The sequence below is a fragment of the Sebastes umbrosus genome, chromosome 14 (genome assembly GCF_015220745.1).
Source record: "Sebastes umbrosus isolate fSebUmb1 chromosome 14, fSebUmb1.pri, whole genome shotgun sequence".
In the NCBI taxonomy this organism is placed as follows: Eukaryota; Metazoa; Chordata; class Actinopteri; order Perciformes; family Sebastidae; genus Sebastes; species Sebastes umbrosus.
In genome coordinates this window covers 17,518,177-17,541,627 of record NC_051282.1, presented here as the reverse complement: position 1 = coordinate 17,541,627, position 23,451 = coordinate 17,518,177, and the positions used below count along the sequence as shown (strand labels likewise).

The 23,451-nt window shown below is 40.1% G+C and overlaps 1 protein-coding gene across 2 annotated transcripts; it reads left to right on the top strand.

The window, feature by feature from the left end:
• The first annotated feature begins 235 nt into the window (after positions 1-235).
• kmt5c (lysine methyltransferase 5C) lies at positions 236-17,588 on the top strand. Of its 2 annotated transcripts, none has more exons than XM_037793233.1 (9): positions 236-600; positions 1,798-1,930; positions 3,466-3,631; positions 3,838-3,947; positions 4,070-4,233; positions 6,289-6,308; positions 6,566-6,702; positions 6,849-7,009; positions 10,688-17,588. In XM_037793233.1, the coding sequence occupies exons 2-9, from the start codon at positions 1,818-1,820 to the stop codon at positions 16,036-16,038; spliced, it is 6,222 nt and encodes a 2,073-aa protein (XP_037649161.1). In that variant the 5' UTR covers positions 236-600; positions 1,798-1,817; the 3' UTR covers positions 16,039-17,588. The 2 variants fall into 2 exon arrangements, with proteins under 2 accessions (XP_037649161.1, XP_037649159.1); XM_037793231.1 differs by having other exon boundaries at positions 6,849-7,021.
• Positions 17,589-23,451: the final 5,863 nt, after the last annotated feature.

The window sequence follows — 23,451 nt, the reverse complement described above, 5'->3', positions numbered from 1 at the left end:
TATCTGTGTTGTATAATATGTGAGTCCAGTGTGGTATACCCCTCCTCTTTAGTGTGTGAAGTGTGAGAAAGGTACATATCACTGGAGGTAAATATTCACCTCTGCTCTGTGCACTGTATCAACAGTAACCCAAATGGCCCCGCCCACAAAAACACCCCTGACCAATCACAGAGCTCATTTGTAAAATTGACCTTGACCTGAGCGAATCACGTCTCTTGTGGGCGTGGCTAAACGATAGTTTGGTTGCACCGAACGTTGCCCATCAACTTTTGCTACTAAGAGACGAAGCGTTGTTGCAGAAAAAGCTAGTTAGCTAAGCTACATAACATCTCCACCTTTAAAGCTAGTTTACGGTTGTGTGTTTCTGCCCTTTTGTAAATTCAATTTGTGGGATTAACTGTCGTCAACTAAACCAACAAATTCCTGAAGTGACGAGGGAGACTCCATTTTTCATACGCGGCTAGCTGTCCGGGCTAGCACAGCGAGCTAGCTGTGGTTGTTGTTGCTAGGCTAACTTTCCTCTGCTCTATAGCAACCAGGCATCTCTGCGATAAACCTGTCTGTCTGACGAGACTTTCGTTGCCTACACAAGACTCCCAGGTATGTTTATGCATCACAGTTTGGAGCACATTTGCTTCACAGCTCGGCAGCTTCATGTTTAGCTGCTAGTGCTACCATCACGTTAGCTTCCTCAGCTGATAACCCGCATATTTCCATGCTAAGCTAACGTGCTATGGGAGCTAATCTGCAGCTCGGTCCACATTCCTAACCTGCACGTAGCTTCATATACTTGGTATTGCAAACATAGCATGTGTAACACAGATAAACACTTGAGTTGCATGAGTGTTTGTTGTGAGCCATGCAAGTGAGCGACAGCTAATGTTATGCTAATCTGCACTCAATCACATTCCTAACCTGCACGCAGCTGCACCATTTCACATTGCAAACACAGCATGTACAGTATAGATAAACACCTTATTGCATGACATATTGTGAGCCTGCTGGAGACAAGTGAGCAAGGAGCTAATGTTATGCTAATGTAATGTCATTTTGCACAACTCTTAGATGATTGTTGTTGTTGTTGTCATAGCAGTTACTTTGACATATATAATACAGATAAACAGTTGATTGCATGACTGTTTGTTGTGAGCCTGCTTAAAGGCAAGTGAGCAACAGCTAATGTTATGCTAATCTGCACTCAATCACATTCCTAACCTGCACGTAGCTTCATTTACTAGGTATTGCAAACACAGCATGTATAATACAGATTAACACCTTATTGCATGACATATTGTGAGCCTGCTGGAGACAAGTGAGCAAGGGAGCTAATGTTATGTCATTTTGCATGACTGGATTGTGCTGAGATGTGCACAACTCTTAGATGATTGTTGTTTTTGTTGTTGTCATAGCAGTTACTTTGACATATATAATACAGTTAAACAGTTGATTGCATGACATGGGTTGTGAGCCAAGTGAGCAAGGAGCTAATGCTATGCTAATGTTATGTCATTTTGCACGACTGGATGGATGTGCACAACTCTTAGATGATTGTTGTTGTTGTTGTCATAGCAGTTACTTTGACATATATAATACAGATAAACAGTCCATTGCATGACTGTTTGTTGTGATCCTGTTTGATGCAAGTGAGCAAGGAGCTAATGTTATGCTAATGTTATGTCATTTTGAACGACTGGATTGTGATGAGATGTGCACAACTCTTTATGGTTGTTGTTGTTGTTGTTGTTGTTGTTGTTGTTGTCGTCATAGCAGTTACTTTGACCCCCTTTGTGACTGCAGCATGCTGATGGTGGGAGGCAATGGACGGATGCACTAGAATGAGTGTGAAGGAGCTGTGTGAGACAGATGACCTGGCCACCGGTTTGGTGCTGGACCCTCTTCTGGGCTTCAGCACCCACAAAATGAACATCAGGTAAGCTGACACTCAAAAGACATGTTCAATTCAAAATAATGTCACAAATCCTAGAGGCTAATTTAACATCTGAGCACATCAGTGTATACATACAATTAATTATTTCTTTTGGGTTGCCACATCAAAACAGTATTATTATTTTATTTTTTTTCTATCCTGACTATTTGTTGTTTTTTTGTTTACTGGGCCATGTATGAGCATGTCATGATACCCTGACCCCTTCTTAAGGTGTCTTTACACAGACACATAAATTAAACATGTCTTTAATATCAAATAGCAGCGGTCTGTTCAAAAGACAGATCTGCAGTTCAACACAGTTCCCGTACACTGTCCACTCCAAATCATCAATATGGTCAAAAAATGTCCAAAGCAACTACGCGGAGCCAAACTTGACATCTTCAAATGTCTTGTTTTGTACGACCAAAACTCCATTTGCCACATTAAAACATTATTATTATTGTTTTTTTTCTATCCTGACTATTTGTTGTTTTTCGTTTTTACTGGGCCATGCATGAGCATGTCATGATACCCTGACCTGTTGTTAAGGTGTCTATATACAGACACATAAATTAAACATGTCTTTAATCAGAAAATTATAGTGTGTGGAATCAAATAGCAGCGGTTTACTGTCCTGTGTCTGTTCAAAAGACAGATCTGCAGTTCAACACAGTTCCTGCACACTGTCAACTCCAAATCATCAATATGGTCCAAAAAATGTCCCATCACAACTACACAGAGCCAAACTTCACACCTTCAATTGTCTTGGTTTGTTCGACCATTGTAATTGTTTAACTGTTTCTGCTTGAAAAATGACTGAAACGATTACTCGATTATCAAAGAAGTTGCCTTTTATTTTTCTGTTGATCGACAAATCAATTAATTGACCTCTCGTTTCAGCTCTGGAGTACACTTAGTGTAATAGCTTTTCAAACTTTGACATCTGGGTAAATGGAGAAGATGCTCATCTAAGCGCTCCCTATTCACATACAGTATAAGCTGTCTGACCAATCATATAAGTTTTGATCATGCCGTGATTATTGACACATTCTGCCTCCAATGCATCGTGGCTGCCGGCTACCTGCAAGTGGGATGTTACTGGAGGGAAAAATCTACTATTTGATGATATTAATGATGATAATGGATTATTAGTCATTTTTATTAAAAGATGTGTTTATTTGAAGCAGCTTTTATTTATAAGTTTATTAAATACAGTATGAAAGTTGTTAAATTAGAATACTTAAATACAAGTAAACTAATTGTACTGGGAAAGATGCACAAATAATTAGTGATCATTATCTCAACAACATAATTGTGATTATCATTTAGCCCTACTCCGTTGTAAGTTTAACTGGTGACTGATTTTGGTGTTTTTGTGATCTTATGTTCTCCAAGCACATCAATTAATATATACTCTATGTTATTTTAGCAACACTCACAAGACACGCCTTAGACTAACACGGACTGTGATTATAATTTGTCCTGTGATTGTTTCTGCTCTTCTTATATGCCGTCATTTGCTTTTCTCTCCTCTTTAGTCCCCCACCAGCGATCCGGCGTTGGGGTAACCTCAAAGAGACCCTGTTGCGCTTTCAGCGTACGCATGACTTCAATGCTACGTTCGAGGCGCTGACAGTGGGCGAACCGGCTGGTGACTACTTTGATGCTTTGGGAAGCCATCGACAGGAACTGCTGAGACAACATGTAAGATGATGTTTAGGCTTACAAATCATTTAAAAATAATCACTAATTAAATTAGACAAGATGCATTAAAATTTGTATTATAACATTTGTGTTTGGAAGTATCCCTCTTTTAGTTTCTGTGTTAGGTTCATAGAAAACAACCATTGATTCCTAAATTTGTGACTTGACTGTGAGAACACGATCGAAACCATCTATGATGTCTGCAGGTGTATCGCTACCTCGGTGCCTTCCTGTTGGATAGCGGTGTCAAGATAGAGTCCTGTGACAGATACTCCTCAGAGACCAATGGAGCAAAGATAACCTCCACGAGGCAATGGTAATCACTCACACATTGAATTTTGTCAAGGCAGCATATAGCTGAACAATAGCTGCTGCATTTCCTGGACTGTGTTTCTTTTTAAATTGTAGATATGAGAAGCTTGCATTGTTGCTCCGCAGGTTTGCAGGAGAGCGAGTGGAGGTCCTGCTGGGCTGCATAGCAGAGCTGAGCCCCGCTGATGGTGCTGTGCTGAGGGCAGGAGTCAATGACTTCAGTGTGATGTATTCCACACGCAAGCGCTGCACTCAGCTGTGGCTCGGGCCTGCAGCTTTTATTAACCATGGTGAGTTTGTTTACATTCATGACTCATTCTTTCCCAGCATACACGCAAACATAGATTTACCAATTCAACATTTTTATATATAATTGGAGCACTTGCCCGTGATTTTCATCAGAAGAACATTTTCACCTGCCAGGATTACATTTTTAAAGGCACAGTCTGTAGGGTGCCGAATAGTTCGAAGCTTCATTCATAACGTTGACATTAGAATTCTAAATCAACATTTTAATGCTATGGAGATTTTTATTTTTTTTGCATGTCTATTCAAACTGCTTTCTGTTTACCCAGTATTTGTGCACAGTTGCAGATAAAGATCAGGCTACTCTAATATTATTAGTATTATGCTATTTGTAGAATTAGATTCCATTGGTGGAATCTAATATAACCACATGGTTATATAACCACGATAACAAAACACCTTTTTTTCTTTTATTCTTTGAAGGGTGATGTCATAAAATATGACAACAGACATTCAAAGCTTCATACGAAAACATCAATTGAAGCTTTGAATGTAAAAAAAAATGACAATACAGTACTTACCGTCTGTGATCCAAATGGCAACCAAAGGTTGAAAACCAAATATCAACATTCAAAACACAAGATTTGAAGCTGCCATCACTCTCAAACTGATTGGCAGGTCTTTTATTACTACACAACTATTAAGTAATTTGTTTTCTAATAATGTTTAATTGCTGACAATACATACTGAAAGGCCTATAGTTTCAATCATGATACTTTTCTCACAAAATGCATATTATTCATGTGAAATCAGTTGTATATCTAAATATTTTTGCAATTTTATAGTCAAAACTACTTTATATGTCATGTAAGCACTGCATACTCATTGGGAAAGAGGAATTTGTTGATCCTATAACAAGTGATTCTGTTCTTGTGTTCCTGCATTAATCATAATCCCGACTAAACATTAAATACTACCATCTTGTTTAGTTATTGCATCTTTGACAAATTGTCCTTTTGTCCTTGGATGCTTAATGTCTGCGTGTTTCATGAGCATTACACCTCTCAGTATGAGCAACCTATTTTGTACAGTATGTTCTGCTTTTGTTTAATATCTCAGCAAATTACTTTTATTTCTCAAACTGAATTTACTGAATTATGAAATTTAAGTTTTAAATTCCAGAAAAGAAAATTTTCTAAAATTATTCAAATGTGTATGCCATTATCTTACATCATCAAACTAACTTGTCTTTATGTAATCAAGACTTGTGCAGTTCACCAATTTGCTTTTATTTTATGATGAATTTTTTTTTATGAATTCGTACATATTAGTAGTAGCAACAATTGTTTTGTGTAGTTTAAACCTAAAACACAGATTTATCATAAACTAATTTTGCACCACAGAGAAAATGTGCATTAATTCAAGGGTAGTGGTGAATGTTTTTTGTAGCCACGACTGTATCTGCATCATAAATATTGTCACAAATCAGCGGCTCAGTGTAGAGCTGAAAGGAATTATTGATTAATTCATTTGTTGATCAACAGAAAATTTGTCAACAACAATTTGATAAACAGAAAGTGTTCACATTTTTTCATAGTCTCCTATAATGAATTTAATATTTTTAGGTTTTGGACTGTCTAATAAAACAAAACATTTAATTGAGTCAACTTGAGCTGTGGGAAATCGTGACATTTTTCACTACTTATTGACATTTTATAGACCAAGTGAAAGTTTTATTTTTAAATTCATAATTTTATTACATGAACATTTTGTCAACCTTAGAAGTCATTACAGGAAAACACAATCAGTTTGCACTTCACAGACCTCGTGTCAGCCTAGTGTTTGAACTGAATTGTAATGTGCATGAGAGGTCCCGTGAAATTTGAGTTAATTCTTCCGTCCACTCAGAGGGCAATCTCTGACAAGATCTTTTAATAATGTTTGAGAGTTAATCATCTTAGCCTTTGAACCTTTTGCTAAATTAATTCAGTAGCTCATCAACAAAATATCGAGTCCTTTACTCATTGCTGGGATTGAATTAATAACTTGAAATCTTTTGTCTCTGTGTTTTTCTCTTTGTTTGTCCTTCTGTGTTGAAGACTGCAAACCAAACTGCAAGGTAAACAGCTATATTTATTTATCACGTGCACTAAAGAGATTTGACAAATCGAAATCATTGATGTTTTACTCTGACAGATGCTTACAGCCTATTTGCATAATCTAATAATAATATTACATATTTAAAATTGTATTTTTGGTGTATTAGTACGCTTTCCTTCTGTTTTCTATCTGCTCTGTTTTAATGTATCCCGTGGGCCAACCAACCTTTGTCTTTGTCTTTTGCTGTTTTTTTCTTTCCCCTGTTCACCCGCCCAGTTCGTCCCCGGGGAGAAGAATATCGCATGTGTTGAAGCGATTCGACCCATCTCACCTGGGGAGGAGATCACGTGTTACTATGGTGCCAGCTTTTTTGGGGAAGGCAATGAAATGTGTGAATGCTGCACCTGTGAGAGGTGTGTCCATCATTTGATCAGACATTGTCTTTATTGTTGCTTGGTTTTTGCGGAAAACTGAAGGTTTTGTTTATCTGATATAAAAAAAAAAATACTTGTACACTTTTTAACTTGAATTTCATTTTGTAATTTTAACTGTTCTTTAGGAACGGAGAGGGTCACTTCAAACACAGAGGGAAGCAGCCTGAATGTGAAGAAACAAAGGACCCCGTGGGGCAAAAGTACCGCCTGAGAGAGAGATATCTTCGTCATCACAGAGAGAAGGGTCACTTTCCTGCGAGGCCGACAATACCAGGAATACACTCAGGTATCTTTAAAGGTAACTGCTTAAATGATCTCAAATTAACATTTTAAGTACTATTAAAATGAAAGTGACATAATACATATTGTCAGTCAGCTAATTCAAACAGAAAATTAGCATCGCTGGCTTCCTAAAAGCCTCTTAGCACCACAGAAGTGGCTCGAAACCAACTAACAGGAATAATAGCTGTACAATGCAATTATACAGCAATATGTCAAGAATAACAGCTTATAATACTAAAAGCCTGACAGTCTGCTCATCACTTCAGTGATTGTTAAATTCACCATCAAATTGAAAGCCTTAAGGACAACCAACACTTCTCATTCATTAAGGTCCACTCTGCTCAATATTTGTACAAACCTGGCTGGAATTCCAGTTTTAAAACCAGCTATTTATTATATGTTGAATATATCTTAGTAAGAGTCAAATTTCAGCACTTGCCTGCTTTATTACCTTATGAGACCCATAACTCACATTATCAAAATGATTGTTAAGTGACCTCTGTTTGCAGATCTAAGAATATTTAGGAGGTTCTGCACACTTGAACATGTTTATTGAGCTGTAAATTAAATGATATGACTGAACTGTGATGAAACACATCAATGCTAGTGTTGATATTGACATTTTTTAAATTTATAAATATAGGCATTTCATGGGTTGAAAATGGCTCAACACGCCAACTACTGTTTTAAATCAGCCCTTATCTTGCAAGGCCAATCCTGACAGAGTTGACCTGTTGGGACTAATCTATGTCACGAAACGCTTTGTTTATACTGGTGCGAGGCACCGTGGCGCGGGCCTCCACAGATGATGCGTGCAATATGTGCATGCACAAAGGCGTTTATGCTCAATGCGTTGTTAGTTGCAGTATTCTCCGAAATGCCAGCAGGCATATAAACAACATAAACAAAATATTCTGTGAAGAAGCAAGAAGTCAACGAGTGTTACCGGCAAAAGGGCATAAACCAAACTCCTCAGTGCCGGGGAGGAATTTTAATTAACTGTAAACTCATATCTCATATTCATGGACATACTTTATCGCCTTTATACGATCCCTGTAAAGAAAGGAGTCTTAAGTATTAAATGTGTTGGAATGAAACGAAGGTTAAAAGATTTATTATCCTGTAAACAACTTTATTCGGCTGGCAAAATAGAGATCTCCTGCTTTTAAAGCATTTAAAAACGAATTGGTCGTCTTTCTAATTCATTATTTTACTTTTTAATTTAAGTTATTTTCTTTTATCTTACTGTGACATGTCTGAAAAGCCCCCACGTGCACAGCGGGCACCTAGTTATACAAATTCAGAGGTTCACGACCAAATGCTGCAACAACTTGCCGAGCCTTTGTGCTTTACGTACAATACGTGATGATGTAATTTTTGTCTTGCGCACACTCGCGGCAGGGACACTACGGCGAGCATAAACCTGCCCCATGGAGTAAGGCTGAGACCGGGGGGTGAAGTTACACTTTAACTATGATTTGGAATTAATAGTACAAATGTTTTTCTATTTTGACTTTGTTGTGTTTGTTTCCAAAAATGTCACCTGACTGATTTTCTATGGAGACAGTGTGCAAACAATTATAGGGCAGCTTTAATAATTTTTTCACATACTAAAATTGCAATGCTATGATGATAGTAACGTTGCAAAACGGCAGGTTTTTTCTATGTCAATAATGATAGAATTCATGTTGAAAAATTACCTGTAGTGCTTTTAATCAATCTAGATTGTTTTGGTGTGAGTAGCCGAGTTTTGGAGATATCGACTGTATAGTTGTCTGCCTTCTCTCTAGTATAATGGAACTTGATGGCACTTGGCTTGTGGTGCTCAAAGCGCCAAAAAAATACATTTGAAAAACTCAACAGCAATGTCTCTTTCCAGAAATTATGACCCGGTTACTCAAGATAATCCACAGCTCTTGTTGTGAGCAGTTTCATATAGAAACTAGTTTCTCTCTACGGAACTACAACCGCCAAAAGTATCACCGCGCAGAAGGAAGCGTGCATCTATACTATATACTGCTAGCTCACCTAGAACCACTGAGCTTGCTAACGTTACAGCTCAGTCGAGGAGGATGCCATTAATGTTTCATCTCGTCCTTTCACAAGCCTCTCGACCATGCGCGGTGATACGGTTGACAGGTGTGGTTCGGTAGAAAGAAAAATAGTTCCTACATGAAACTGCTCACAACAAGGTCTGTGGATTATCTTGAGTAACTGGGTCATGATTTCTGTAAAGAGACATTGCTGTTCAGTTTTTCCAAATGTATTGTTTTGGAAATAGGGAGGGATGAACAGCTCTGTAATTACTTTGGATGTAGTCATCCACAGCCTGTTAAAACACGTTTGAAATATATTCTGCACATTGTGTTGCTTCTTCATGACATAATGAATCAATGTAACATGGAATCCTCAAACATGTTTACTTACATATCTTACTTAATTGTTAAATAATCCTGAAGCACCTCTGTTTTCTTTTGTTTTTATTAGTTTGGTTAAGACAACAGAAAACTTCAGCACTATAGGTAGCATGTGTATAACCATAGCAAAACAAAACCATGTACCACCAAGTAACCATGAAGGATATAAAATAGTTTGATGACATCTCCCTTGGAAACAAACAGGGAACACACTAAACATTAACGATTGAGACCACATACAAAGAGATTTGGTTTAGCCCATCTTAGTTGCAAGCGATCCCTGCATCTTTTGAGGAGCAATTGCGTGGATCTTTTCAAGCATGAGACCTGTCCCCGTGGTTGTTGGACATTTTATTTGCAAGAAGCAGCATTCCCTTTGCTACAAACTCCACATACTGTAAGTTTGCAAGGAGTTGTAATGCCACTTTAGGTTGTATATGAATTGATAATTGAAAGTTTCTGTTATGTTTTCTCTTGTTTTTTTACTCACATTGGGTGTCTGTATGCTCTTATGTCACTGCGACACAAAATATGTGAGAATCGTACCATTTGTAATATGTCCCACTGTTTCTGTGATATGTTTTGGGCCAATAGATATAATTGGTTGCTTCCTTGTAAAAAGAAAATATGCTAAAACCGGCTCATTATAATTCACAGTACGTGTCGTCTTTCTACACCCTGAACACTTTTGTCCCACACCTTTCCGATCATCACATGCGTTGCTAGTACCACAGGCTATCTTGGCATCTGCTGTGCAGTAAATAGCTCACTAGATAGAAAATTAATGAGAACAATTTAATAAATTGGTCAGTTAAATCACATTTTTTTTCCAAAGTCGCATCTTTGCTGGGGTTCTGGGTTCTGTCACTCAAATCATACCTATGGCTAGGTATTTATTTTTATCAAACAGAAGTTGTTAGTGTCAAGAGTGCTGCAGGGATGACATATTTCTATAGGCCAAACAGGAAGTTGGCATCACCCTGGTTCCCTAAACATAAAGCCAATGTCATTTTTTTCCGTTGGGTTTTGGATTATTGCAGAAAATAAGCTCTGTGGCGAGGGAACCGCCACAGTGAAAAAATGCTAACTCATTTCCAGATTTTAGGATTCATTCCTGCAACACTTTATTAGAGTTTTTTGATCATTGAATACTGTAGAAATTTCATTGTTTAATGAACATGATTTTAATGCACTGCTTAAACATACACATTTGCAAGAGATGCTTCAAGTTAAACTGCTTCTTTGTTGTTGTCTTTCCTTCATAGCCATCCCCTCAAGGAATTCCTTCACCCAGCAGATGAGGAGAAATGCACTGAAGAACAGAAAATTTGGTCAGACAAAGAAGTGGAGACGAGATAAGCACAGACGGTCAGGAAAGCACCCATTGAACTCCTCTAAACAGTGTTGGACACTTTTGTCCCAATTTGCTCAGAGGGACCTTACAATCAGAGTACGGCGTCACTCAGTGGATTTCTTGCTCAAGTGTAAGGATCCAAAAAGCAAAGAAAGGGCTTTGCTTCAACAACTGGAGGAAGTGAAGCCAAAAGATAACAGGCTGAGTGAACTGAATTTGACTGGTGAAGAAAATAACAGCAGTGAGGTAAACTTGAAGCCTTTCACTCTAAATTCCTCCATGTCAGTTCGTCAGAAAAGTGGACCTGCAGCCAGCAGCGCAGGCCTTAATGGGAAATCTGTCAAAGTGGTGGATAGCCCGGCTGTTCCCCAGAGGTTCTCCTCGAGAACAAGAAGCATGGGTCAAACTACGCTCACGCATCAAACAGGGTCCAGTAACACAACCAACACTACAACGGTTATTCACCCTGTCCAAAATGACAACACCTGCAGTGCAATAAAACAAGACAAGGTTGAAAAAGCAAACACAGAGAGTCAAAGCAACAACTGCAGCAGCATTGAATCCTGCATCATCAACCCGGCTCCTAAGCCAGCTGCTGAGCCAAGGGCGCACAGGACCACCAGAGCGTCGTCCATGCTAGAAGTCACTGATGGAACGAAGAAAGCTGGAGACAATCCACCAGTATCACTGAAGCAATACCTTACAGTCAGCCTAACAAGGTTATCAGTGCCACTAAGTGTAGAAGCAGAAAAGCCCCCTGAAGTTAGTAAAGGAGTAACGTTAAGAGGAAGGGCCAGGCCGAGCCAGTGTCCCAGACCAGCGCCCCTGACTGTACAGTCAGAAAAAAGAATGTCCCGATCTCAGCAGCGGCAGGCAGGAAGTTCAGAGATCTCCACAGCTGAAGGCAACAGAGGGGTGAGGGAAATGTTTTTCAAGGCCATCGATAAAGAAAATTTAGGGAAGCTACAAGCAAGCGACTCTATAGGTGATTTATCCCACAGCGAGAAAGGGGGGAAAGATAAGGTCATCGAAATACAACCAGTGTCAGAGGAAAAAGATGATATACAGAAGGAGCAGCAGGAGATTGTAAAAAGCAAAATTGAAGGGCAGAAAGAAAAGAGAAATGCTGCATCTGCAATTGTGGAACGTAAAACTAGCAAGACCCAGGAAGAAGTGAAAGAGTCAGAATGTAAAGTAGTGCCCAGTGAAAAAGCTAGAGGACAGAATAACATAGAGTGTGTTAAAAATAAAGTGGAGGAGGGAGTTGTTAAATTACCAGAACAAATGGCTACGAGTGTGAGGAAACAGCCAGTAACGAGGCATGAAGATGATGTTGTCATAAAGCAGGCGAAGGTTCTGCTATCTGATATTTTAAGAAAAGATAGACCCTTAATAGATAAGAGATTACACGGAGATATTGTAGGAAGAGGGTTTTCTACCTTGACCTCTAAAGAACTGCAAAGTGCTGAGGAGGAAGAAGCAGAAATAAATGGAGGCAGCTACTATTGTTCAATGCAGGGGAGGATTATAAGACGACGAACGATGAGGCCTAGAGCAGCGAAAACAAAAGCAGAAGCTAAGCAAAGCACCAAGGGACACTTGAGCAAAGAAGTCCCATTTACAGTGCAGACTGAGTCGCGTGAGCTTCAGTCACCACAGAGGCATAATGTCCCACCGGCCACCTGCCTCAACCCACTACCTCATAAGTCACCAATTTCAGCAAAAGCTACGACTAATCTGCATCCAGATACCAATCCACAGGCACACATACAGTCCAACATACCTCTGAAGAAACGTACATTTCGCAGTTCTGCGGCAATAGAGTCTGAACAAGGTTTGAATCCTGCTTCAGATCAAGCCTCTAAAGAAGCCACTGAGCTAAATTCATCTTCAGAGCTGGGGCAGGGCATTGTCACATGTTCAAGGGAGAGTAGCAAAGTGATAAGACATGTTAAAGTTAGAAATAGGAGAACAGAAGTCCAGAGGTTAAACCCCCAAAGGATCATAAAACAAAACTCTTTAAAGCGAGTGCTTCGTACCCGACCTAATGAAGTTCAGCGAAGCCAATCATTGAGGGAAGTTCAAATGTGTAAATTGGAGAGGCCAGATGAGGATGACACCGACGAGGCTCAGGCAGCAGAGTGTGATAAGCTTGCAGAAGACAAACAGGCTGAGCGTCCTGCTAAAATCCAAGAGCAGTGTGGTAAAAATCCAACTCCAAATAAATCTCAAAAGAAAGATGAGGTGGAAACGTTACTCCAGGAAAGTGATTTGGAGGACACAAAGCCGGGCATCGATTTAAAGATTCGTTTTAAGAGGAGGAGAGGGAGAGTGTGGGAGATGCAAAGTGCAGGAATGAAAAATATGGCATTAAAAACGGAAAAGGGAGACGAGTTGGTGACATGCGACCCTTTTAAAGCCATCATGGATTCTGTATCCATTTTAAACATGGAGATGGAGGCAGCTCAGGCACATGTGCACGCTAGTAAGAAGTCAAAGAGCAGATTGCATCGTTTGAAAAGAAGAGGCGAGAGGCTGAGTGAAAGAAAGACCACAACTGCTCCCGCAGACGCAAAATCAGACAAAGACTCTGAACATGTTGAAAGTATATGTGTTCCCAGTGAAACGCCCAAAGTAGAAATTAAAGAGAAGCTTGATAAGGAAATTCTAGATGGAGTCAAACTGCTGCCAGAAAAAATCAAGAGTGGTAAAAATGACAGTGATACGTCAGCTGTAGGGCAAGAAACAAAAATTGAGGATCGTTTTGTAAAGAATTGCTGCTTGTTTGAAACTGAGTCACAACTGCAGCCTGAATTGGATTCAAATGGTTTTCTGTTACCAGTCATTAAATTACGCAGAAAGATGGAGGACATTTGGGAGGTGGACAGCAAAGAGGGGCTCATACAAACTGAACTGAAAGTAGAGCCCAACGTTAAGAAAGAGGTGAAGGGTCAGATTTTAGGGAAACAAAAGAAAGGATGTTTTGATGTTAGCAAGCTCAAAGAAGAGTTCCCTTCGCAGAGACAGAACAGCAACACAGCCCTTCTGAAAAAAGAACCGCCACCATTTTCCTTGTCTCTGTCACCGCTGTCTCTGTCTTCCCCTCTTAACGACAATAAAACTGAAGTGATATCCTCGGCTGCAGATGCAATCACTGAAAGGCCAGAGATGAACAGCGGAGGAAGGAAACAGAGGCACAAAATGGAGAGACCACGGAAGTGTGGGCCTGTTGAAACACCCACCACTTGTCTTAGTCACACTCTCCAACAAATTGACAACAGTCTCTCCAGGCTCTCCGAGGGCTTGTGTTCATCTCAGACGTTGGAAAAGCCAACAGCGTGTTCCAGTGCTTCTAATTCTGTCATCCAGCCCCCGTCCCAGTCTCCTCCATTCACAACTGCAGATAACATGCTTTCCGGTGAGCCCAACTTCACAAACTGCTGTGATGATATTCTGGACTTTCAGTGTCTCAACTTTGAGGGGTATTATCAGCCACAGAACATACTTCCATCTTCCCCGTCAGATCTGTGCTCACTGGATCCACCCACAGATCCTTTCAGCAGTCCCCTCTCTCACAGCCCGTCTGATACATGGGCCACTGAGACGCCGTACCTTGGCCCTCCCAGTCCAGGAAATAACTTCACCAGTGAGGATCTGCAGTTTTTTCCAGGTCTGATTTCTTCCAAAAGCGACGCTGTTCCTCTGGAATGTGAAGCGAAGGATACCTCCAAAGGCAGAAACCCACCCAACCCCAGTTTCAGTTTTTCAGCTCTCGGCAACTCTGACTTCACCGCTAAGGATCGAATTTTAAGTAAAATTCCAGGAATGAGGCTGTCCAGAGAAGACTTCAGAAATCAGTCCTATCCTGCAGTCAGCAAGCCTCGGGTGTTTGGTGCAACACAATCGTCTGTTACACCTCACGCTCACGCTCCTGTTACTGTAACCCAACCCCCCATCAACGTCAAGGCGAGCACCAGTCAATCAAAAGCCCAATCGAACTTTAAAGCCCAGGGCCCCTTCCATCGTATGACCATTCCCAGTAAATCCCAGCCTTTTCCAAGTAGTCAGCCAAACACAGTCAGAGGAGTGCCCCAGAGTTGCTTGACTAAATCCGTCCCGCCACCTCAAATGTCCAACAAATTCCTCCCTCCTCAACTCTTCTCTGTGAAAAATCCCAATCCACCTGACAATCCATTCAAATTCCACGAGAAAACCTCTACGGTTATTCACAGGGTGCTCAAGTATCAGGGGGGCAACCAGAGTCAGAACTTATATAGTGCACCTTGTAAAGACACCATGGCTGCTGGCAGCCCGGTCGTCACATCCAGAATTGTCGGTGCAAAATCAGGTGCTATTGAGAAGACCCAGCAGAGTCAGAAACTAGGTGTTGGTACAGACGGTCATCATAAAGGAAACATTTCTGTTCAAGGGTTTGGAAAAGATGTTGGCCATCTTGGTTCCTCCAGCATCCCCAGCAGGTCCAACCCACATTTCAGCAAACCCAACTCCTGTTTACCTCAGTCTTTTATTAAAAGTAAGATGCCATCTGACAAACATGAAAGTGGTGAAACCAACATGGCATACAGAAACCTTTCAGCGCTGCCAAGACCTTTCTTCTTTCCTAGCAAAGTGTCTGATGCTTATTCACCAGAAGACAGGAAATCCACTCCGTCGACCACAGACAAGCACCAGCCATGTTACACTCAGCAAGACCCTTTTGATTTTAGCTTCGGCTCGTCTCTTTCGCCCATGCCTCAGCACAACAACCCCCACTTGGCCCACAGTACGCCTCCTGGTACGCCAGCACCAGCAAACAGGAGTCAGTCCTCAGCCTCCTCAGCCTCTTTCCCTTACGGCTATCAAGGTCCTCCTTACGTACTGAACTTCAGTGGAGATCATTCATTGACCCTGGGGCTCAGGGATGGGCCTGAGGGTTACCCAGGATTAGGCTCGACAAATTACACCTACCATTGTCTGATGGAACCTTCAGGCACCCAAGGGCGACTGGTCCTCGAGCCCTGTGGACCCCAGCTGTCCAACCCAGCGTCTTTTTCCTTGGGTGGATTTTCAGGGCTCAAAGGTCAGGACGAACATTGCAGGAAGGATATGCAGCAACAGTGCCCGCCTGGGGAACACCAAGGCGCACAACACTATGGACAACCTGTTACGTCGTCTCACTCTATGGGTCCCACAAAACCCAAGAGGGTGAGGTTAGTGGTGACGGACGGTACAGTGGACTTAGATCTCCAGTACTCGGATTGATTTCTACCCTCAGAGTCACTGGATCCCACAATACATTTGGAACGGGGATTATACAGTATCTGCCACAAGATGTTTTTGTAAACACTGTAATTCATAGTCTACCAGTAATTAAAGCCCGCTGACTGATTGACACTTTTCTAAATCATTATTTTGATGGACTGTTAATGTGTGAATGGCTTGTACAGAGTTTTATGTAAAGCGGGCGTATTAGCGTGTTTTAACTACTGTATGATTTTTAAAGAAAATTAAATATCCACTACAATTTGCTGAGAATACCAAATTAAAAATGCATAAAGAAAACAAAGCATTAAATATATTTGTGAACTTACAGGCCATGTAAACATTGAAAGCCCTCTTACTGTAACATAGCTGTATGACTTTTTCTATACCGTATGGCAGTAGAGACAGGAGCGCCGTCATCGGTTGCTGGTACTTGTATCGGTTGGTTTTAAAAAGGCAGCTTTGTGCCTCAGTCTTTGATATGTTTTTGTGACTTTTTGAAGCACCTGTTGGAACAGTCCACCCTCGTTTTTTATACTCACAGTAAGATCCTTTCTCACTTTGTGTGTGTGTGTGCGTGTGCGTGAACGAGTGTGTGCATGCATTTGGCAGGCAGGTCTTGAGGGATCAAAGTACGGTGTGTTGTCGTAGCCGATCGTGCTACTGTTGCTCTGCAGATTTTAGTAAGATCATTAGTCATTAGTGCATCAATGAAAGGCTTGTGCATGAACGATGTACAGTAAAATCAAACGATATATATTCAAGGACAACTCTACTGGGTGAAGACATGTGTGACATGAACTGCAGCTTTTCACAGCTGCTCTTTTGAGTCCTTAAGTGGGTGAGTGAGTGGGAGACATCGATAGTACAGTGGCTTTGTAATGGGAGTTCTCCCAGTTGGAAACATTTAGATATTACTCAAGAAAAGTGACAATTTTCTCACAGAGTAGCTCACTTTTGTCCTTTTATTCGGTTTTTACTTTTTCAAACAGAAAGAACAGAAGGATAAGTTATGCATCACCTGCAATAGTTCCTGTTGTTTTGTTGTCGCTGATGCAGTTCCACATTTATAGGTGTTTATAAAAAATGTTAGCAGAGTTATTTGCTGTAGATTGTGGAAGTCACGCGAGCGTTTCCTTCATGTCACGATGTACTGTATGTTGAACCCATTTGACATCAGCGGGCAGGAGTGTTCAGTGTGACTGCATAGCCTTTCATTACTATGAAAATGTACTGTCTTGAAATGGAAAGGCCAATTATTTATTTTAATATCCTCATCCTTGAAATGGTGCTTTAATGTAATTTATATTTCACATTGATTGTTCAAACTATTAAATGTTTTTATTATTATTTAACGGGACAAAATACTGAACTGAATATTTACATCAAGTATTTAATTTCACAGCCTTTGACATCTTATCCAATGTTTCAGTTGTTACAGGTGAAACCTTCTGTCTTTTTTCTAATTGGCAGTTAGTCTTGCTGAAAGTCTGCTGTAGAAATGTACAAATGTAGCCTATATCATTAAAGACACTTAATTCTTTTTTGTATTTTCTGTCTATGACTCTCTTTTTATGCGTAATTTCAAGAGACCACACAATGTGCAGACATAATGTAACAATGAACAATTTTGCAATATTATACAGCTTGTTGATTTGATTGATCGTCGATGTAATCAGTTATTGGATTGGTGAAGACATCCATTCCTAAGGCTGGACCATATTATGTAATTCCTATGTTATTTATATTATATTATTATTATGTGTCTGCCCATATCTAATGACATACCTTTCTATAGTATTTAATCGAGTCCCTCATAATCACACAATTTACTCTTGTCGTCATTGTATTCAGATTTGGGCTTCCTAATCGTAGAATGCAGTTGCAGCTGTTAAATGCAGTAAATGTATTTTATTTATCTGTCATATAGGCCTAGTGTCAATCCGTGTCACTGTAATTTATTTAATAAGTCAGTCAATTAAAAAAATATTAAGAATTTCAAAGAAAGATGAATTATGGGCCTTTTAATGTTTATTCATTTTATCTGATAAATATTATTAATGTTTATTTTTCATTTTTTATCTGTTCAAAATTAATCTTAAAGGAAGATTTGTCAAGTATTTAAAACTTATCAACATGGGAGTGGGCAAATATGCTTGCATTATGCCAATGTATGTATATATTTATTATTTAGTTAATCACGATTAATCACAAATTAATCACATTTTTGTATCAGTTCAAAATGTACCTTAAAGAGAAATTTGCCCAGTATTGAAAACACATGGGAGTGGGCAAATATACTAATTTTATGCAATTGTATGTATATATTTATTATTGGTAATCAGTTAACAGCACAAAACAATGGCAAATATTGTCCAGAAACCCTCACAGGTACTGCATTTAGCATAAAAAATATGCTCAAATCGTAACATGGCAAACTCAAGCCCAACAGGCAACAACAGCTGTCAGTGTGTCAGTGTGCTGACTTGACTATGACTTGCCCCAAACTGCATGTGATTATCATAAAGTGGACGTAAAGGGGAGACTCGTGGGTACCCATAGAACCGACTTTGGAGTGTTATTTAGCCCGCTAAGTTGCGTTAATGCGTTATTATCGCATTAACTTTGACAGCCTTAGTTTGTTTATTAACTGGCCTCCTTTTCTTTTGCATAAGTGGAATAAAGCAAATATTAGTATTGAGTATCCGTGATCTTCTAATGTTTTCATGTGGTTGATTTCAAAGCTCAGGGCGAGCGTTCGTCCTCCTGGTTCAGTGCTCAGCCTCCTTCCACTCTACCTGTGCTTTCATCCTACACAACCAGTGATTGCGTTCTTCCCCTCGATTCCCCTCCTCTCCTGCAGCACATGACCCACTTCTGCTTTTCTTTCTAGCTCTCAGTAGCAGCCGAGCAGTTAATTCTGATGCCAAGTATAACAGTTTTCTCATAATGAGGACGGAAAGAGGGAGAGATTATCCCTTATAGTAGTGAGGGAGAGTGCGTCTTGGAGATGGTTCAGTTAAAGCGACGGAAAAATAGGGGAGAAATGAAGCTGTTATTCTGCTCTGATTTATTCGACCATTAATCAAACATTGATTTTACTTGGGTGGCAGCAATCATAAAAACATGATTCCCTCAGTTTTACCTCCTTTTAAGCAGTGGTGGAAGAATCAGCAATTACTGGTTCTGCAGTGAAATGTCCCCTTTGACTGATACATTATTATATTTTACATTATTAAATTGTTAAAACTGATGCTTTATTGTGTAAGCAGCATTTTACTGTTGTAGCTGGTCAATGTGGAGGAATGTGGAGCTTAATTACCAGTTGTAACTGCATGTGATTATCATAAAGTGGGCATGTCTGTAAAGGGGAGACTCGTGGGTACCCATAGAACCCATTTTCATTCACATCTCTTGAGGTCAAAGGACCTCTTTGAAAATCGCCATGCCAGTTTTTCCTCGCCAAAATTTAGTGCAACTTTGGAGCGTTATTTCCTTCACGACATATATGATACCGTTATCTTCACTCTTTAAAACTGAGTCTGTACAACCTAAAAATTGCAAGTTGCATTAATGCGTTAAAGAAAATAGTGGCGTTAAAACAAATTTGCGTTAATGCGTTATCGCGTTAACTTTGACCGCCCTACTTTATACAAAATACAGTAGAACACCATTTTGTGCGACATTAACTATATTTTCCAACCATTTTAACCCTACCAGTTTGCGATTATTCATTAAGACGTCACCTCACTCTCTCTTTGTCTTGTGTAGATCACAGTTCCATTACTACATGCATGTGTGTATGTAGCCTCTGGGGCTACGACTCTGGGGATTATAATCTGTCATATGAGCGTTTCACGGCAGCAGTAGCCCTGTGAAATGGCTGACTGCGTGTGAGTGTTGAACCACCACCATCAGCAGCAGTAGAGCAGTCATCCTTGTGGTGAAAGAGCAAGGAGACACAAACAGACTGTAACCCTGAGCAGAGAGCTTTAGAAATGTGTACCTGCGTTGCACATTATTTCCCAGGTGACAGATGGCAGAGGCTCCAAATGACTGGCTACTGGCTGAGGTGTCAGTGCATTAGTGTAAATTATGACTGTAACAAAACCCTGTGTGTCTGACGGGGGGGGGGGGCTGAATAAATATGTCAGCTGCACAAGCAGGGATATTGCTCTTATCATTATTATGGCTATCTTTCTTTATTAAGTCTGACTGTCTGCTATTAAATCGACTCCCCCGTCTCCGTGTACAAACCGCAGTTGCTTGTGTGGTTTTGATGAAGCACGGCAATCCTTTTTAGCTTACTGCTACTGCATGCTTAACTCTCATCCAATTAATACTGCCGGTCCTGCTCTAGCCTGATGAACAAAACCTGTTAAACACACCCTCTGATACATACAGACTCAATCAGTCAGAGGAGCAGCGCTGGCAGATGCACGCTGACTAATCAATGCAAACCTCATTTAAAGAAACCAATAGATCAGATGGTGTAATACTTTTAATACTGTGTGAGAAAGTTACCTCCGCATGAGTCACTGGCTGAGTGAGGAGGTGGACAGCCCCCGCGGTGCGAGGTTTCATTTCATTCACATCAGTTTCTAGATGCCCAGCTCGGAGCTAATGGATGTAATGTTAATGTGAGACAATAAAGAGAAGGATGGTGATAAAATGATACGTATTAATACCCCTTTCAAAAGCTGAGATGTCAGGGTTACCGTGACCTTTGAGTTGAAGCACAGGCTGCCTCGCCACGCCAGAGATATGATGCCACGACATGGCATTTACTTCTCTCATCTTAATAGTGTGGGAAACATGCAGTGTGGTATCTGTGAGCACGGCCAGTGTTATATTTAATCCAGGTGCAGATGAAAGCAGACGATCTTCAACGATTAGTCAATTATGCAATTAGTTGATTGACATTAAATTAATCTCAACTATTTTCTTAATCAATTCCAGTGATTTTTCAAGCAAAAATGCAAAACATCCAGTTTCTCGATTGTCATATGCTGTTTTACTTTGTCCTACATTTTAGTAAATTGAATATGTTTAAGGATAAAGTAATACATTTGATGGCAACATCTTCAGCTCTTGGACACTGACGGACATTTTTGTTTCATAGACCAAACAATTAATCAAGAATATAGTCGTCACAGTAAGATAATCGTTAGCTGCAGCCCTAACGATATCAGCCCGCTGAATTATAGCTTGTACAAGTTTGTTTGACTAAAAGGCAACATTTTAACCCAACAAGGTCTTTGTCAGGAAAATGGAAAACACAACATGACAAATGGTGCAAAAACAAATAAAACAGCACCTTACAGTAGTATGAGATCCACAACTCCCTGGAAATATTGTTTCTTGAGAAGAGAGAAGAATAAACAGGAAAAATGTAACTACTATATCACAGTTATAGGATGACGTGCAAAATCAAATAAACCAGCACAATTCTGGGAAATGTTTCCGCAGAATAAAAACAATGTGAACAATTTAGGATGTCAAGTAAATGAGGCACGATTTATAAGAAAGGCTTATCAGAATGCACACTGAGACAGGGGGATTAATCCAGAAAGGTTTGTGTTGGAGAAGCCATTTTTCATAGTATAATAATAATTTTTCATAATGTAACAGTGTGAAACAGCCTGATGTCAGAGATGAGATTCATAACTGGATTCAGTTATATTTTGTCAACATTTGAGATGCAGATGTTTTTTTTTTTTTTTAAGGCTGTTAAAGTTAACGCAATAATTACGCATTTACGCGTTTTAACGCCACTAATTTCTTTAAAGCATTAACGCAATTGATCTTTTTCGGAGGTTGTAGCTGGCCTAGAATTAAGTGATAAGAGTTAAGCTAGAGTGAAGCTACTGGTATCATATGAAACTAGAAAATCTAAGGAATCCATTGGTACCAACCAATTAGCATGTCGTGAAGGAGGCTAAATAACGCTCCAAAATTATGTTCAATTTTGGTGAGGAAAAACTGTCATGGCCATTTTCAAAGGGGTCCCTTGACCTCTGACCTCAAGATATGTGAATGAAAATGGGTTCTATGGGTACCCACGAGTCTCCCCTTTACAGACATGCCCACTTTATGATAATCACATGCAGTTTGGGGCAAGCCATAGTCAAGTCAGCACACTAACACACTGACAGCTGTTTCACATTGCAGTTTGCCATGTTATGATTTGAGCATATTTTTTATGCTAAATGCAATATTCCTGGACAATATTTGTCATTGTTTTGTGTTGTTAATTGATTTCCAATAATAAACATATACATACATTTGCATAAAGTAAGCATATTTGTCTACTCCCATGTTGATAAGAGTATTAAATACTTGACAAATCTCCCTTTAAGGTACATTTTGAACAGATAAAAAATGTGCGATTAATTTGTGATTAACTATGGACAATCATGCGATTAATCACGATCACATATTTGAATCGATTGACAGCCCTACTCTCACTTGAATATCCACAAGAGCTTCTAACTAAACGAGTGTCAAGCAAGCAGATTTTATAATCCTCACCCTCAGCAACGAGAGGAAGATGTGACTGCTGAAAACATCTGTTTTTTCAGTGATCATTGTTACTATAGACAACCATGATGACCCCCCCTCTTCCTCCTCATCCCCAACTGTTATAGGGCTGTTAGCTCATCAAAGCCATGAGGCGAGTTTGACATGCTTCACTCATCACTGATTGGTATAATGGAGTTGATTTCTACTTGCTATTCAGTTCAGCTCGTCAGTAGAAGGCTCCCTCTCCACCCACAGTCCTCTCCTCCCTCACCCCCCTCTGTATGGTAATAAGCATTGCAGCAGTGGCTTCCCTCATCCTCTTATACACATCTCCTTCATTCCTAATTCATATTTATCTCCGTGTGTGTGTGTGAGAGAGACAGGATGCACATGTTGGCTGCAGATTGTGCTGTTCTGTGTCTTTGATTTGGAAATAAATGTTGGATTATGGAAGGAATCCGTTAAAATTGTCGCTCTAATTGATGTGTGTGGTTTTGTTGTTGATATTATGTGGTAATCATCTATTTATGCGTGTGTTTGGTGGTGTGTGTATCTCTGCACCGTTGGGTTGATCCCACTGTGTTGTATGGTGCTTTCAGTTCTGTGAGAAGGAGAAAAAAAACAGAGTTCTTCACAGCTAAGAGACTAACTCCAAAACATCAAAGACACAGACAGAGAGAGAAAGAGAGAGAGATAAAGGGAGGGAGGGGTATGCCCTGTATCCGGGTAATGATGGAGGAGAGAGAGATGGAGGGAGGAGGGGGGACAAAAGAGAGAGAGAGAGAGAGAAAGGTATGGGAGGGGGTGAGGGAGAGAAACCAACCAACCAGTACAAGGAAAGGGAGAGAGAGGGACTCTGAACATGCTGAAGGGAGGGAGGAGGGGAGGATA